This window comes from Mizuhopecten yessoensis, unplaced genomic scaffold (genome assembly GCF_002113885.1).
Source record: "Mizuhopecten yessoensis strain PY_sf001 unplaced genomic scaffold, ASM211388v2 scaffold4835, whole genome shotgun sequence".
Taxonomy (NCBI): domain Eukaryota; kingdom Metazoa; phylum Mollusca; class Bivalvia; order Pectinida; family Pectinidae; genus Mizuhopecten; species Mizuhopecten yessoensis.
The window spans coordinates 278,654-295,821 of record NW_018405745.1 but is presented as its reverse complement, the minus strand read 5'-3'; the positions used below and the strand labels follow the sequence as shown (position 1 = coordinate 295,821).

At 34.9% G+C, this 17,168-nt stretch overlaps 1 protein-coding gene across 2 annotated transcripts in view; it reads left to right on the top strand.

The window, feature by feature from the left end:
• Nucleotides 1-17,076, top strand: part of LOC110449855 (syntaxin-binding protein 1-like) — a 27,840-nt gene extending 10,764 nt beyond the window's left edge. Inside the window, exons 10-17 of one of the 2 annotated variants that reach the window (XM_021496984.1) lie at nucleotides 315-528; nucleotides 1,060-1,198; nucleotides 2,021-2,130; nucleotides 3,519-3,593; nucleotides 8,828-8,938; nucleotides 11,626-11,717; nucleotides 11,979-12,133; nucleotides 12,472-17,076. In XM_021496984.1, the coding sequence (XP_021352659.1) occupies nucleotides 315-528; nucleotides 1,060-1,198; nucleotides 2,021-2,130; nucleotides 3,519-3,593; nucleotides 8,828-8,938; nucleotides 11,626-11,717; nucleotides 11,979-12,133; nucleotides 12,472-12,533 (958 nt within the window). In that variant the 3' untranslated portion in view covers nucleotides 12,534-17,076. The remainder of the gene's footprint in view (nucleotides 1-314; nucleotides 529-1,059; nucleotides 1,199-2,020; nucleotides 2,131-3,518; nucleotides 3,594-8,827; nucleotides 8,939-11,625; nucleotides 11,718-11,978; nucleotides 12,134-12,471) is intronic. The other variant, XM_021496985.1, reaches the window with a different exon arrangement.
• The last annotated feature ends 92 nt before the right edge of the window (nucleotides 17,077-17,168 follow it).

The following is a 17,168-nucleotide window of genomic DNA, read 5'->3' as shown; positions in this document are numbered from 1 at the left end:
GGCCGATTGAACTGAAACTTTGTAGGAATGATTGACTCATGGTCCTGACAAAGTGTTGTTATTTTTCGGGTCAATCAGAAATACAATTTGGCTGCCATGGCCGCTATTTTGCTACTAAGTTCTAATAGGCAGATCTCACTTAAAATTGGTCTAGGAATGATCAGCTCATGGTCCTGACAAAGTTAAGTTCACATTATACTATTTTTTACTCAAATTGGTACATATTTCAACAACAAAAATAAATACTGTAGACTCAGGTGACCGTTTAGGCCCATGGGCCTCTTGTTTTATTTCATTCTGATACTTGTTTTCAGGCAGGTAAACAAGCAACTAAAACAGTTTAAGCAGGAGAAGCGTCTAAAGGACTCTGATGGAGGTAAAGCCAACATGAGGGACGTATCACAAATGATTAAGAAGATGCCCCAGTACCAAAAGGAACTTAGCAAATACTCCACCCACCTACACCTGGCTGAGGACTGTATGAGGATCTACCAGAAACATGTAGACAAGCTCTGTAAGGTGGAACAGGTACAATGCACTTCTACATTAACACATCTTCATGGCTAGAGATCTATTTGTTAAAAACTACTCAAATGACCTCAGTCTGAATGGAACAAATTTGATAATGTTTTTTTCTCCTCTGCTTCTGTTCTATCAATTTTTAGGACACTGCTTTCTGAAAACATGAAATACTAATATACAAACAAAATAGAAATATCAATTGAAAACAAATAAAATATACACTAACGCAAAAATAAAAGAAATATGAGATGTGTCCCTTTCCTGTGTTAAATCTCCATGAATCTGTAATAAATATACATGTATATGAAATTCTGTTACTGTTTTATGAGATAGAAAAAAACCAAGATTTAAATCATTGAATTTGCTCAAATATTTTGCTAGTATTCCAATGAAAAAAATATGCTATATTTCAGCTAATGTCCCTTTCAGGCAGTTGTCCAGTTAAATTGTACATGCTTTATATAACATTGTTTGACAGTTATTGGTGGCCCTATGTATTTTGGCCATGTGTAAAACCTCCTCTGTATTTTGTTACAGGACCTGGCCATGGGTACAGATGCTGAGGGAGAAAAGATCAAAGACCACATGAGGAATATTGTGCCAATTCTGCTGGACCAGAACATTGCTGCATATGACAAGATCCGCATTATCCTTCTCTACATCATCCACAAAGGAGGTATGTTAACTTTATGCTCAGCACAAGTACCGTATCAAAGAAAACGATTGTTAACGTTTTGTGTTAAGGAATTTTTATTGGTTTTGATAAGGAACAGTTCTTGCTGAGCTGTATGCATATTCTATTATGTATAGATCACACATATGTTAGCAATTTGTAGAATGTATTTATACGTCTACTTTCACAGGTGGATATCTGTAACATGTAACTGAAAAAAATATTTCTGTTTCATTCATGTACATTGACAATAAGCTGGAGCAGACTCAGGATAGCATGTATACTTGTCTATTTACAAACTATTGGGTTTGGCAGAGGGGTAGGGGTGAGCTCATGATTTTACAACTTGTCCAGCGAAAGGGAGTATGCCTGAGCACAGTGGACTTTGACAAATAAATGAGGCACATCAAATTAAAGTTAAAGTTAGGATACTTTCCACTGAGATCTTTACAAAAAATTTCAAGTGCAACTGTTCATCCTGGGTAAAATAGTTTTTGAAATCCGAAAAAACTTCATTAGAGAATTGACTATATAAATTCCTTGTCAAAACCAAGATTTAAATAAGATTCTTATGGTGAATTTTAAAATTGTGTTATGGCTACAGGTGATGCGGAAAATATGGTAGAAATTTGTATGGTCAAATTTGATTTCTTTATTTCAGAACATAACTGGGAGGGGATGGTTTCTCATTAAAATTATTCAACCAGTTTGTATGTCTGAATATTGAGCCAATGTAAGTTTTATTCAGTGAGTTGGCCACTAGTTTTGGAGTGATTCAGTATTGTTTGAGCTGTATCAGTATGTGGCTTCTGTATATATTTATAGGAATCTCTGAGGAAAACTTGGCAAAGCTTGGACAACATGCCCAGATCCCACCAGAGGAGACCTGCATCATCACCAACACACAACACCTTGGAGTCCCCATCATACAGGATGTAAGTGTTTCCTAGACAACTGGTACACATCAACATGACAACAGTTAGAAGTTTCCTTGGCAACCAGTTACTGCAGTGATCATTACAATGGTTTCTAGGTTTATGTTTTACGCTGACTTGGTAGGATCAAAATCATGGTGTATTTTGGTGTCATGTTGGCAATTGAACAAGTTCTTTTCTCATTTCATTGGTTGTGGTTTCATACCTATGACCTAAGTAGTGGCCTTGCTGGAAGAACTAAGAAAAATGACATGTATATTGATAAAAATCATAACACTTATTTAATATTTGTTTATAATTAATATAGGGCATAAAGTGTGTTGACATGAACACACTTTTTGTTGGTGTTCAACAATAGTATACTTAGTATGCTGATATGGACACACATTCTGATGAGTGTTCAGCTAAAGGGCACTTAACATGCTGACACAAATACACATTCTTATAACATGTAATTTCTTGTACATGTACAAACTTTTAATTTGTAATTTCTGTGCAACAATGTGTTTCGATGCATGTTGGTCAGCTATACATTGGGATTTTCGATAGTGTATACAGTCATCAGTATCATTAAAACAAAATATCCTAGGTTCTATCAGTGGATCTAGATCGCTCATAGGTAAAAGGTCAATTTTGAGGAAAACCTACTATTCTACTAACCCAAAGTGTTGGTGGTGTGTTTTTAAAGTAAAGCTACTGATTAATGCTTCTTAGCAATTGTTATTTGATAAAGGCCATGTTTCAGAAGTCTTTTTAATTTCTTATTATAAAATATTAGCACCAATTTTGCTGAGAATTTAACGGGAGGGCTATATTGTAGACTTCTCATCTCTCGATATGTTTTGTAAATGTTTGGTCTCCTTGTGATTTGCACCCACATTCACAGAAATGTACTGTGTTACACTGCTTTAGATGTCATTCAGTTTAAATGTTCAGAAGTTTTACAATCATATTGCATTGTTGAAAATTGGAGATTTGAATTTTTTATGATGGGCCTAAACCGCAAAAGTTTCAAACATATAATCGAATATGATTATGTCCTGATTTTGATGTTTATTCCTGAAAATGATTGCATTTTATGTGATTTTACATATACATTTATATTATTAAGTTTGATTTTCTCTTATAGTGGAATGTACACTTATACATTTAAAGGTTTGGGGAGTCAGTTGTTTTACATATTTATTTACATACACCTACTATTTTTTTTACATAATCCACTACATTGTGTATATGTTTTGTACATTTATATGTGTTCAGTCTTGCTCTCTTCTATGTGAGATTCCAGATTTGTAAGGAAACTCTGATTTATTAATGATTGGATGTCGGACGTGGGATACATTTCTTGATTTACTTTCTTGATCCTTTAATAATTTTGCATGCAACAGGCAGCTGGTACCAAGTCCTTTAGTGTTGGACTGCTAGAAGATGCTAGCTATGGCACTTTTCAGTCCATAGCACAGGTGAGACTATCTGCCTCTCTATCGGGAGCTGCTATTGGTCTATTTAATTTATGACACATCTTGGTAAATGGTGATACAGCCAAAACCAAGTCTGTTTCTTCGTTTTTTTTCAATCTATACCTTCTTGTCTGTTTTTTATCTTCACATTAATTTTTTTAAATTACGTTTGGTAAGATGTAGCAGAGATGAGATTTGCTGGTATCAGGTTCTTGATATTCCAAAAAGGAAAAGAATGGTTCTGCAAAATTGCTACATCACTTTAATACACTAAATCCTGCTAAGTTATCAGCTATTAAAAGGTAAAAGGAATTTAAAGAAGAAACTAAGGTGCACACTATTTTTGCAGATCATATTTAACTGTTTTTTAGAAACTGACTGGTTGTATCAACTTTCTACAGTTAGTATTTAAATGTGTTTGAATTTTGGCTGCTTCGCATGTAGCCAATAGCACTAGTTTTAATTTTAGCTATAGCTGTAACACCCGTATTCCTAGACACACTACTAATATGACCTAGACATCTTGCCTGGTGTTATTATTATGACCTACAATTGAGAAGTGTACATTCATTTCAAGATGAAATTTATATTTATTTACCACTTTTACTAATTAATGTGACAGATTTTCTTCAGTTCATATGGGATGATCCCTAGCTGGTCACTTTCTTAAACCGGTAAACATTATCACTGAAAGTTGGCCATGGCAACTCTATTGTGAGGTAATGGCCGACTACACCGATTTTAATATTAAAATAATGTGTGATCTGAGTTTATAATATGTTGTTAAAAAAATGTACATCAATTATTCAACTTTTTACTTGCATTTTTAAAGCTGTAAATTCAGGTTGTGTACGACATAGGCTGGGTAGAGTGTTGAGAAAGGGCTGTATATAGAAGGATTGTATATTGTTATAATTTCACCAAGGATCTTATATAGAAGGTAAAGCGTTGAGAAAGGGCTGTATATAGAAGGATTGTATATTGTAATAGTTTCACCAAGGATCTTATATAGAAGTAAAGGGTAGGGTGAAGTTTTAGATAGGTTTTAATTAATATTACTCTTGAGGAACCCTGTTATTTGATCCCACTAGATGATATAGACATGAGTTTAGACTTGTCATAAGTACTTGATTGTCCAATGTTTCCAGAATGTTTCCTGATTGAATCATCAAGAGTTCATGGTCTTAATTATTCAAAAATTAATGCCGGTATTACAAGTCAATTAAGACTGTTAAGTACTGTTGTTATATATGTGTCGATGAACATCATTATGTGTTGGTATTACTGTAAAATCTGTTTAATCTGACACCTGAGTATACCAACACCCTGTCTAATCCTCCATAATACTGTAAACCCTTTTTTAGCTCACCTGGCATGAAGTGCCAAGTGAGCTTATGCCGTGGCGCGGCGTCCATCCTCGTCCGTCAACTTTTCCTTTAAACAACTTCTTCTGAAGAAATNAACTTTGTGACATCCTGTCCAATCTGACTAATATTGTGTCCCCACAGGATGTCAGATTAGATAGGTTTCACTATATATGTCAAAAAGACAATAACATGTACATGCCAGTATTATATATGTCAATGACGACTATAAGTACATGTATATGTCGGTGAAGTACATTATTTGCAATTCTGATAATGTCAGTAAATATCACAAAGCGCTGGTATTGTCTAGAACTAGATATCATTGAGTATCATGTGTCAATGAACATCATTAAGGTCTAGTATTATATGTCAATGAACATTATCAAGTAGTGATTCATCATTATCAGCAGCATTATAATGTTGGTTAAGGTCATTAAGTACTGGTATTATTTTTGTTTCAGGATCCTGTGTATGTTTTTTATTAACCAACACTATTTGTGTTTTCACCATGCATCATTTTTTTTAGAATTTTTAAGGCCCTCCAATATATACATCTAAACAACAAAACAGTTAAAATTCAGATCTCCAGTTGTATCAACATGGCAGCCTTTTGTTGCGAAACTCCTCTCTGCTGTGTTCTCCTTGTTTTTGTGGTGACAATATTTTCCTGATTTTGTAGCTGTTTAGTTGTAGTCCCTACCCCTGTATCTCCACCATCATGCTTCATGTGCTTTTCAAGAAGTTGGCTTAAAATACCATACCCATATCCTAAGTTATGATGAAATCATGAGTCAAAACCTTCATAATATCATTTTATGGAGTCAAGAATACATCTGCATGTATCTTAAGTTTCCATACACCAAAGCTTATCTTTACCAAAATTTAGAGCTAGGGCTTAGCTTTCCAAAATTATCTTTACTGAAATGAAAAGCAAGGCCTAGCTTTCTCATACAGCTTATTGTTACAGAAGTATAGTCCCAGGCTTTGATTAAGCTTTGTTTGATCACTGAAATCTAAAGCCAAATTTAGTTTTATACATGTAGCTTATGAAGCCTCACTTAGTTCCTTCAATATGGCTTGTTAAAGGAGAGTGAGTGATACTAATGTATAAGTTGCAGAATGCAGTCCAGCTAGATGTTTGTGGTGGTGATACAGGGGAGTAGATCCCCTAGCTAGTCCAGTACTGATAGAGTACTGTGTGAACTTTAACCTTGTCCAAATGTTTTTCAGTTTCTACCTCCCTCACACGATATTGTAATATGTGATGGCCTTCCTTTGTAAACTGGAGACACCGATGAGCAAGACATGAGCTCCAGCTTGAAGTGTGCAGATTTTATAAAATTGAAGGAAAATAAATTATTTTTGGTCACAAAGCAAGAACATTATTACAGTAGTATAAATGTTTTGATGATAAATATTACTTGTTTTCATGCTCATTAAAAAATTCATGTGCATGTATATGATAATTTGATAAATAGAAATGACTTGGTCTTTGTGAAAAAAATGGAGAATAAAGATGTAGACATGTCAAAGAGTACACCAAGGTCTTACCAATAGAAAGTAGAAAAATTATTGTTATTTTGAAATATTTTTGTTTCGGCAGTTTTACTGATAGCTGACTTTTGTATGGCAGTAAATTGTTCTCTGTACCTAAAAAGAAAAGGAAATAGTCGATAATGTTATACATGTACAATGTATCAATAAAAATAATACTGCTATTGGTATCATAATGACCAGCTGCTAAATTTTTCCCTTGTTGATATCAAAATACAAAGGATTTTTGTAAATCTAGTTCTGTCGCATAGAATTTTCTTCCAGTTTGGATCAGATAAAATATGAATCTCAGAAAATGTAGTGTTCCCAGGCAGGATGTTATAGGACTTATTCAGTAGAAATATTGCTCAGCGAAGACAGAAAGCTTCGTAAAATGACCGTAAGTGTCAATGTAGGAGACATCAGACAATATATAATTGTTTACCAATGTTACACGTTGTCATGCTGTAATATTCCTGGGTTTTATTGTAGGCAGTCTCACAGAAGGAAGCAAGACATTGGGATTTACAAAAACAACAAAGAATTAAATACATATACTTCGCTATTATATCAAAGTTATGACAGCTATATTTTGGCGCAATCATTACAAGAAATATGTATTGTGGCTTTGTTGTGACTAATCCCACCCTTAAAAGCCCAACACAAAGAGAAATGAAATGGTTGTACAGTTATTTGTTACTTCCATCATTCTTGTTTTACTTGTCAATGGGTATGAGTTGTCTGTGTCTTTTTCACATCATTTCTCTTTCTCTGTTGTCCAGGTTTCTTTTTCTTTAAACAGCCCATTTACAACTTTTCAGATTCTGTCACAAATCTTTTCTCCTTGTCCTGTGCCCTGCTGTGTCTGTGTTGTTTGCCACCATGGTAATTTACACTCAGAATGCTCCGTCACTTGGAAGTTCTAATAACATGGGGTGGTGCTTGATGACATGTACATGGGACATTATGTGAGATATTACATGATTGGTATACAATTTTATTGTATTTCATCAGGCTGTTCCATTTCTTTCACCATCTGAAAACTAATTTATCCTATAGGAATACATGAAAATGGTTGGAAATACAGATATGCCACAATTTCTGTTTTTGCATTTTTTGTGTGCTTTAGATTCTTATTTATCTCTGATTTAATGGTAATGGAGGGTGATGGAATTATGATACTGGTGACACGTATTTTGTATAACCAGGTTTCTAATCACAATTTTCTTGTTGGTTGAAGATCTTTTCCTGCAGGTTCCCAAGTTTCTAGGTATTCTTAATGACACTTATATTTGTTCAGAAAAGTTTAAAAAAAATGATCATTATTGCTTTACAATGTTTTCTCTCTGCTGGCAAAAATGTAACTAGTGTGACTGGTAAATGCACAACATTTCCTTCAAATTCACTATTATGATTCCCCATAAAAGGTCTTTTTAGTATGACCAGGTACCCAGTACACAAGTCAGAATTTTCAATTTTGATATAGATTGTATATCCTTGTGATCAGGGTAGACATTTTCCTGTTACCGATGTATTGTTGACTTTGTTATCAGGCTAGTTTTGTTACAGTTAAGTTTAGCAAATGAAAAAAAAAGATTGTCAGAGCAAACAGATCAAATTTGCATGATGGGACATTTGGTAGCCAGATGTAGCATGCTTGGTACAGTTGTATGCTGAGTGTTGTTACTCATATCTCAACCAGATTCCTACACTGACTTTTACTGTTAATTGGTTTTTATAATTTGAAATTTCCTCAAATAAATTTTTCCTTTGTCCCAGTTTTCTAGATTGACTATCTCCTTGATGTTTTTTACTGGTTATTTCTAAACTGGAATTTCCTAGAATGTTAAAATTTAGAACCAGAAGTTCAAACTTCACTGCACACTATCTGTATTATATGATTTGAAAAAAAATCTGCATGTGTAAATAAAACAGTATTTCATCCCACGATCATTTGTTTATGCTGCTGACCGAAGTTATGTAATAGGCATACAACATAAAAGTTTTATATAGTATCCGGGTTATTTCATCTTAAACTTTAAACCAATTTCTTGACCGGTTTTTTTCGGCGTAAAGCTTATAACCTCCGAATATATATGCTTTAGGATTTGATATGTACAGGAGGGATTTCCATTGTGCTGGATAACATAAATATGGATGTCAATATACCGCTACCTAAAAGTTGGTCAATCTTTCAATATTGTTTCAGTTGTAGAAATTGTATAGGTATGTTGTAATGTCTTGGAGATCATGTGACATAAAGTAAAAGATATCTGTTTAAGATTATGTTCTGGTCTATATGTCCGTATTATGTATGTGTTGTGTCTGTGTGTACAGGGTGGAAGGAAGAAGCCCTCTCAGCCGTATCACTCCACCAACAGACGGGAGAGAAAGGAGAACACGTACCAAGTGTCCCGCTGGTCACCGTTCATCAAGGACATCATGGAGGTACACATACCCTATTCTTCAGTGTCAGATTCTTACAGGTCCCTAGTCTTACTCAGTCAGACAGAGCTATTTGCTTAGTGACTCAGTATCATTCAAACCTAGATATACACTAACAGGTCNTCACTCACAACTAGATATACACTAACAGGTCCCTAGTCTTACTCCATCAGACAGCTATATACTTAGTGACTCAGTATCACTCACACCTAGATATACACTAACAGGTCCCCAGTCTTACTCCATCATACATAGCTATATACTTAGTGACTCAGTATCCCTCAAACCTAGATATACACTAACAGGTCCCTAGACTTACTCCATCAGACAGCTATATACTTAGTGACTCAGTATCATTCAAACCTAGATATACACTTACAGGTCCCTTACCTTACTCCATCATACAGAGCTATCTACTTAGTGACTCAGTACTCACAACTAGATATACACTTACAGGTCCCTAGTCGTAGTCCATCAGAGAGCTATATACTTAGTGACTCAGTATCACTCACACCTAGATGTACACTTACAGGTCCCTTACCTTACTCCATCATACAGAGCTATATACTTAGTGACTCAGTATCACTCACACCTAGATATACACTAACAGGACCCTTGTCTTACTCCATCATACAGAGCTATATACTTAGTGACTCAGTATCATTCACACCTAGATATACACTTACAGGTCCCTTACCTTACTCCATCATACAGAGCTATATACTTAGTGACTCAGTATCATTCAAACCTAGATATACACTTACAGGTCCCTAGTCTTATTCCATCAGACAGAGCTATGTACTTAGTGACTCAGTATCACTCAAACCTAGATATACACTAACAGGTCCCTAGTCTTATTCCATCAGACAGAGCTACATACTTAGTGACTCAGTATCACTCACACCTAGATATACACTTACAGGTCCCTTACCTTACTCCATCATACAGAGCTATATACTTAGTGACTCAGTATCATTCACACCTAGATATACACTTACAGGTCCCTTACCTTACTCCATCATACAGAGCTATATACTTGGTGACTCAGTATCACTCACAACTAGATATACACTTACAGGTCCCTAGTCTTATTCCATCATACAGGTCCCTTGTCTTACTCCATCATACAGAGCTATATACTTGGTGACTCAGTATCACTCACAACTAGATATACACTAACAGGTCCCTAGTCTTATTCCATCAGACAGAGCTACATACTTAGTGACTCAGTATCACTCACACCTAGATGTACGCTTACAGGTCCCTTACCATACTCCATCATACAGAGCTATATACTTAGTGACTCAGTATCCCTCAAACCTAGATATACACTTACAGGTCCCTAGTCTTACTCGGTCATACAGAGCTATATACTTAGTGACTCAGTATCAGTATCACTCACACCTAGATATACACTTACAGGTCCCTAGTCTTACTCAGTCATACAGAGCTATATACTTAGTGACTCAGTATCCCTCAAACCTAGATATACACTTACAGGTCCCTAGTCTTACTCAGTCATACAGACCTATATACTTAGTGACTCAGTATCATTCACACCTAGATATACACTTACAGGTCCCTAGTCTTATTCCATCAGACAGAGCTATGTACTTAGTGACTCAGTATCACTCAAACCTAGATATACACTAACAGGTCCCTAGTCTTACTCCATCATACAGAGCTATCTACTTAGTGACTCAGTATCACTCAAACCTAGATATACACTTACAGGTACCTAGTCTTATTCCATCATACAGAGCTATCTACTTAGTGACTCAGTATCACTCAAACCTAGTTGTTACACCTCAAGTGAATTTCTAGCTATTTGATTGGTTGGGAGAATATTAAACAAAAATCGCCCTCCAAAAATACATTGGTTTTAAGGGGCACGGGTGATATTGCCATGAGACAGTGAAAAATATCACATGCACAAAAGATGTGCATTCACCGCTTCGTTTCCCCACCATGATGGTCACAAGAACGTTTGATGGCAACAGCCAATTTTATCAAGCGCCGGTGCGATAGCGATTGTAAACGGCAGACTATCAACAAACAAGATGTAATTATCGAGGTTTGCTGCTGTTTCTGAGCTACAAAGACTTTTGGTGTAACAAAATAGATATGACATTCATTAGCAGATGACAGTGAATATTGTCAACCCTCAAAAACCCATTGTCACCCTTGGGTGACAATGGTTTTCTCGGGTTGACAATATTCACTGTCACCTGGTAATGAATGTCATATTTATATAATGTACACTTACAGGTCCCTAGTCTTATTCCATCATACAGAGCTATATACTTAGTGACTCAGTATCACTCCTAACAGGTCCCTAGTCTTTCTCCATCATACAGAGCTATATACTTAGTGACTCAGTATCACTCACACCTAGATATACACTTACAGGCTCAAGGTCTTGTTCAAATCTTTTTGATACTCTTATCTATGAATTCAAAATTTCACTCTTACCTTACAGACTTAAGTTTTGCTCAATCCTACCACTTCAACATATATACTTACACATGGATTCTTTGTTTAATTCAAAAAAATATTTTCTGATCGCTTACTTTTTTTTCAATTTGAAATAATGAAAATTTGAAAAGTAGGACTTACCATTATATCCATCTTAGTTCAACAACACACTGATAGCATAGATAATGATTTAGGATATTGTATTATTTATCTAGGATGCAACAGAGGAGAAGCTTGATACACGTGCCTTCCCCTTCCTGTCTGGAGGGGTTCAAAGGTCAAGTGGGATGAGGAAACCACCAATCAGGTAACATTTTCAAAGATTTACACACTATTATAATAAAATGAATTTGCAAAGGGGAGACAACAAAAAAACAATGGCAACATTAACATCTAGTATTATTTTAAGTTTTAAAAATGGCTTCTGTAAAATTTTCATACATTGGTTACATTTTACATTCTGAAAAGAAAGATAAATACATGTATGTATATTACTGATAAAAAAGAATTTGCATATACCCTGGTAAGTTTTGCTGTTTTGTTCATTTGTTGACTTTTGACCTTTTAGTGCACGGTATGGTCACTGGCACAAGGACAAGACTCAGGCTAGCTACAAGAGCGGCCCAAGACTCATCATCTTCATCATGGGGGGTGTGTCCTATGCTGAGATGAGATGTGCTTACGAGGTTACCCAGGCATGTAAAAACTGGGAGGTCTTGGTTGGTAAGTGTTGTCATAGTGATAAATATTTTCTCTCAGCCTGGCTATATATATAGCTGGTACGTCAGGAGGAAACATACTGTAAATGGGGAAATTTTCACCAAGTAAAATTTTTCCCCTTCAACAGTAAAATTAACTTTCACAAAAAACAAATTAAATCAGTGCAAGATATTTTGTCTAAAATTCCAGAAATAGTTATGACATCAGTGATTTAAGTGTTTACTTAGGTACTCTAAAACACACTGGGTATGCAGACATAGCTAACAGTGAACGTAATTTTAAAGAATATTGCTAGATTGAAATAGTTTTACAGTTTCTGTAGCGTCTGGTGATTTTTTCAGGTTCAACGCACGTACTGACTCCAGAAGGTTTCCTTAGCGACCTGAAGACCTTGACAACGTAGACACTAACTGATAACAAGGCAAGCACAGTGATGGATCGGTATTTGTCAAAATAAATCTGGCAGACAATCATCAAGAGTGAATGCTGTGACGATGTCAGACCATAAATAGCATGAAACCCCTAAGTAAAGGCAATGGGTATACATTGAACACAAGACCTACACAACAGAGTGTCAGCGGACCTGTGGAGTATCAATGTACTCCTCGGATCTGGTGCACACCGACCACTCTATACTCGAGTTAGATAGACAATGTATAAATGCTATTTAAACTTTCTCTTTTTTCATCAAGGCTTTTGAACAAATGTGCATAGTGTAGTTGAATATTATACTATTGACATCTTGGTTTTGATTTGTGACAATTTCTTACAGACTACTGATACATGTTGAATGTGTATGCTTAAGTAGCGTGTACTATCTAGAAAATGGTATCGATTTTATTTTCTTATTATGAGAAAAGTTAAACTCCATTTCTCATCAGACTATTAATGTTAGAGAAAAAGGAGCAGTGTTGTAGCCAATGGATGTTGATAGTATGCTAACATGTTAGGTACATTCAGGATTTGTACACTGACCTAGTCAAATTGATTTAGCTTTTTGTTGGATTTTTTATTTTTTTGTTAATACAAAATTTACTAATCTTGTGGAATTTACATTTATCTCCTGATTTCATCATATGTCATATTAACATATTTATTCTCAATCTTCAAATTTCAACAAATTGTCTGTATGTATGCTACTGGGGATTTTTTAATTATTTCAATAATGTATAAGAAAAATATTTTTCAAAACTAGGAGGTGAGTCATTTGAAGTTTAGGATAAAACAAGCTTAAGTTTCCTGTACGGTGACCCGTTGAGGCTGGGCTATAGGTTACCAGTAAGATAATGACATTAGGTGTACGACCTGAATGGAAATAAGCTTGTCAGGTTGGGTTAACACAAGGAAAGCTACATGATGGTGGACTTATCAAGGACGCATTCTGATGAGGTTTGTTTCAGACGAGATATATACAACCTAATTGGAGAGAGACTTAAGATGAGGAAAGCAAACTGTATGTTGATGATGGAACAAATTGGACGGTGGGTATGGAATGAAACTTATTAGATGAGGACTACTCCCTGTGGGTTGTCTTGTCAAAGAAGAAGGATACAAACACTTTATTTATTGTAGACGCTTGTGGTCACGCTCCATCACTTACCTACTTTATTTATTGTAAAAGACTGAAATAATCTTCAATACAACAAATCTTTGTTATATAGTCAACTGCTGTGATGTTTTAGATGACAATAGCTTGTGCTGACTGTCACTTTGTTATTTAAGGTGTATTTATATGATAGAGTATCCTTTGATGTGTGTACGATAGGTAAGCTGGTTTAGACTTTGTTACCATGTTACTTGTTTATCACAGGTAGATCACTTACCTCGGACGTAGAAATGTGTATTAACTTCAAATAATTTAATTTTACATTACATGGTTTATAAAATGTATTAAATGTGCGTATTTCATGTTGTGACTGTTCTAGTTGATGTAGTGCTATATGGTTGACTTACCATATCTTGGGGCAAAGAGCACCGCTGTTTATACTTGTACATATTGATCTGAATAATCTAGGCTTGTGTAGTATTCACCTTCTAAAGGAACGTCAACATCTTGTGTCCATGCGTGAGAGGCTCATTCCTAGGGAACGTATAATTCGTGCTTATCACTGTGCTAAAAGGAGGATAAAGTAAATAATGATTTGAGTTGAGAGTAATGTTTGGTGAGCTTTTTGGGTCATTTAGATGTCCTGTTAAATTTGTATGTATCTGTTCTTATAAGAATGATCATGTTTTAGAAATTGTGCAGAATTTTATGTTTTGAGATGAAGATTACGAAAGGTACCTTTGGTATTGATCATTCCATGTGTTGCTGTTTCAATGACCAATTACACTACGAAGCAAGTGTTCAGTACAGATTCCTGTACGTGTTCAGCCAATGTAAGCATTAATCCTGTCACATCATCACTAAAGCTGTTCTTGTCTTCTTCATACAATCATGTAATCATTGATTTAATCAATTACAAATATAAATTATGTGTATTGAAGTTTTAATTTTCGTACGTATGGTAGAATGTAAATATTGTATTATTATCACTATCATGAACACTGCCAAAGCAAACATTTAAATAGTTATAAAAACAGTGTCGATGACAGCAGGGGGGGGGGGAATCAAATTTGTAGGAAAAAAGTTAAGCAATGAAAATTGTTCATTAAGGAAAACAGATTCCGTTCTTGATGCACATGCACATTGATTCATGTGTATGTGTTTTTCAGCTCCATTTGACCTATTGACCACCGAGACTAATTCATGTGTTAGTCTATTGACACAAAAGATCCCTGGTACCTCGTACTGCTAGCATTCACACGGTAGTCCAGAAAATGAGACTTTTTTTGTAAAAGCTTAATATTCTGATTGATAGAGGCACTATGTTGTTTCTTGATAGCTATGCCTCTGTTGATTTATTTTTATCATTTGAATTTAGATTTGAATAATTACAGAACCTATAAATCGTCAGAATGTGTTTTCGTAGCATATTCTGTGATTATTATTCAGACTTCATATTAATATACTATATATATGTGTGTGTATTGATAAGGGACAGAATGGCTCTGGAGTAGAATTTATTGTGTCAAAGTGAATGTTACCAGTATTGTTTAACATTTTATGTTTGTGTTTTGTATTTCACCTGTATAATTTTAATACAACTATTTCACATCACTACCCATTGCAGATTTTGGGTGGTTGAAAATGTTACTAACATAAAAACTCACATCACATCCTGTTGATGGTAAATACATAATGCAGTCTGTTATCTAGATTTCTACACAGGTTAAAGAACAAAGTGCATTATCAAACCTCTCCATTATAGCTGTATGTGACTGTGAATTCCTTTTATTGTGAGTTTATCTTATAATTTCCCTGTTTCTCTCCTTCAAAACCCTTTTCATTGACCTTCCCTATCATCAATTTCCCATCACCCCCTCTCTGACTCCCCCTCTACATCAGCCATTCTCCATAGCTCCTGCCCTGTTGATACAAGATGTGGAGAGGTATTGTGCAATAGTTTGTATATAGTCCCTACTACACAAACTAATGGCCACTCTGGCCACTTGACCCTAAGATTGTGTAACTGTCGGGCAATTGTTGATTGTAACTTGTGTTAGAGGATCAATTCGCTTCGTGCTCTTAATATGAAACCTGGGACTTAACCAGCCTTTAATAAACTAGAAACAAAAAAAGTTTCAAAAACGCATATTGCTAAAAATTTAAGAAATCTAGAGGAATATTTTCTACATGTCAACTGGACTGTTCTTCATTTCACCTTGCCATGTACATTCTTTGAAAATATGTGTGACTCCTGGAAAAAGACTAATGAAGTCTATCAAATGACGGTATGTGGGATAGATAAAAACTCTACCCGAGGGTGAAGAATTTGGATCAGTACTGAGGCTTTGGTCGTGAGCCAAAATTCTAAACCCAATGGTAGAGTTTACCTATCCCACATGCCTTCATACCTGTTAATGATTGACTAAATTTCTCCCACCTCTTACCCAAGAATTTGGTAAAAATTGACAATGACATGGCATAATAAAGAATAGATTTTCTAGATATCTTACAAATTAACGAAAAACATATTTGGCAATAGTAGTAAAAAGCATGGTATACCAAAGGTATACTTTAAATATTTAAAAGAGTGTGGAAAAACTTCACAGAAAATTTGTTTAAAAATCATTTATTTGCGTGTTGCCACATGCTTACTGTGTGTTGGCATTAAATATTCATGTATCACAGCTAAATGATGTTCATAACTTTTTTTAATGCTTACCCTTGTTTCCCTGCTTTCTTAGTTAAGATTTCTTAGTTAAGATTTAGTAAAAAAAAAGGTCAAAAGTTCCCACATGTATCTTCATATGGGATAACTGTATCTTTTATATGCAGAGGTGGGAGAAAAAAAAGGTTACATGAACCCCCAAAAAGTTAATACAATGTACCATAACATGTAATCTCCTTAGTGACCTGTGTACTCCCTAGATGGCAACAATAATGAAAAGGAAAATCTTCTTTATATTTCCTGTGTGCCATGTTTTATACTTGCACAAGTCCTACTTGATTATAGATTTTACGAGTGTATCTATATATATCTATGTATTTTTTACATTTTCAAGTATTTAGACTTTATATATAAATATATTATAAGTCTTGATACTTTTATAAAACACAAAGCCAGTACTGTGGTTACCTTACATCAAGGAAATTGGAAATAATACCAGTCAACAGAAATGTGTTGTGTTTTACGTCTGAGTAAACATCATAATAGTGGTGTATTACAAAGAGAACATTTTCAATTTGTGTTTCTGTGTATGAAGATATATCATGTGATGTGATAAGCTAATTTCGTTAATGAATATGCAATTGTTGCTTCATAACATTCTATATCAGTCGTTATATGTGTCACTTGATCAAACTTATTTCTGTTTCTCAGATTAAATGTAAAATAACTATCCTTTTTTGTTATTGTTTTTCTATTATACATCCTTGCTTTACATCCCAGATATGAAATGGTGTTTCCCAACACTAGTCTGATATGTAGTTGTA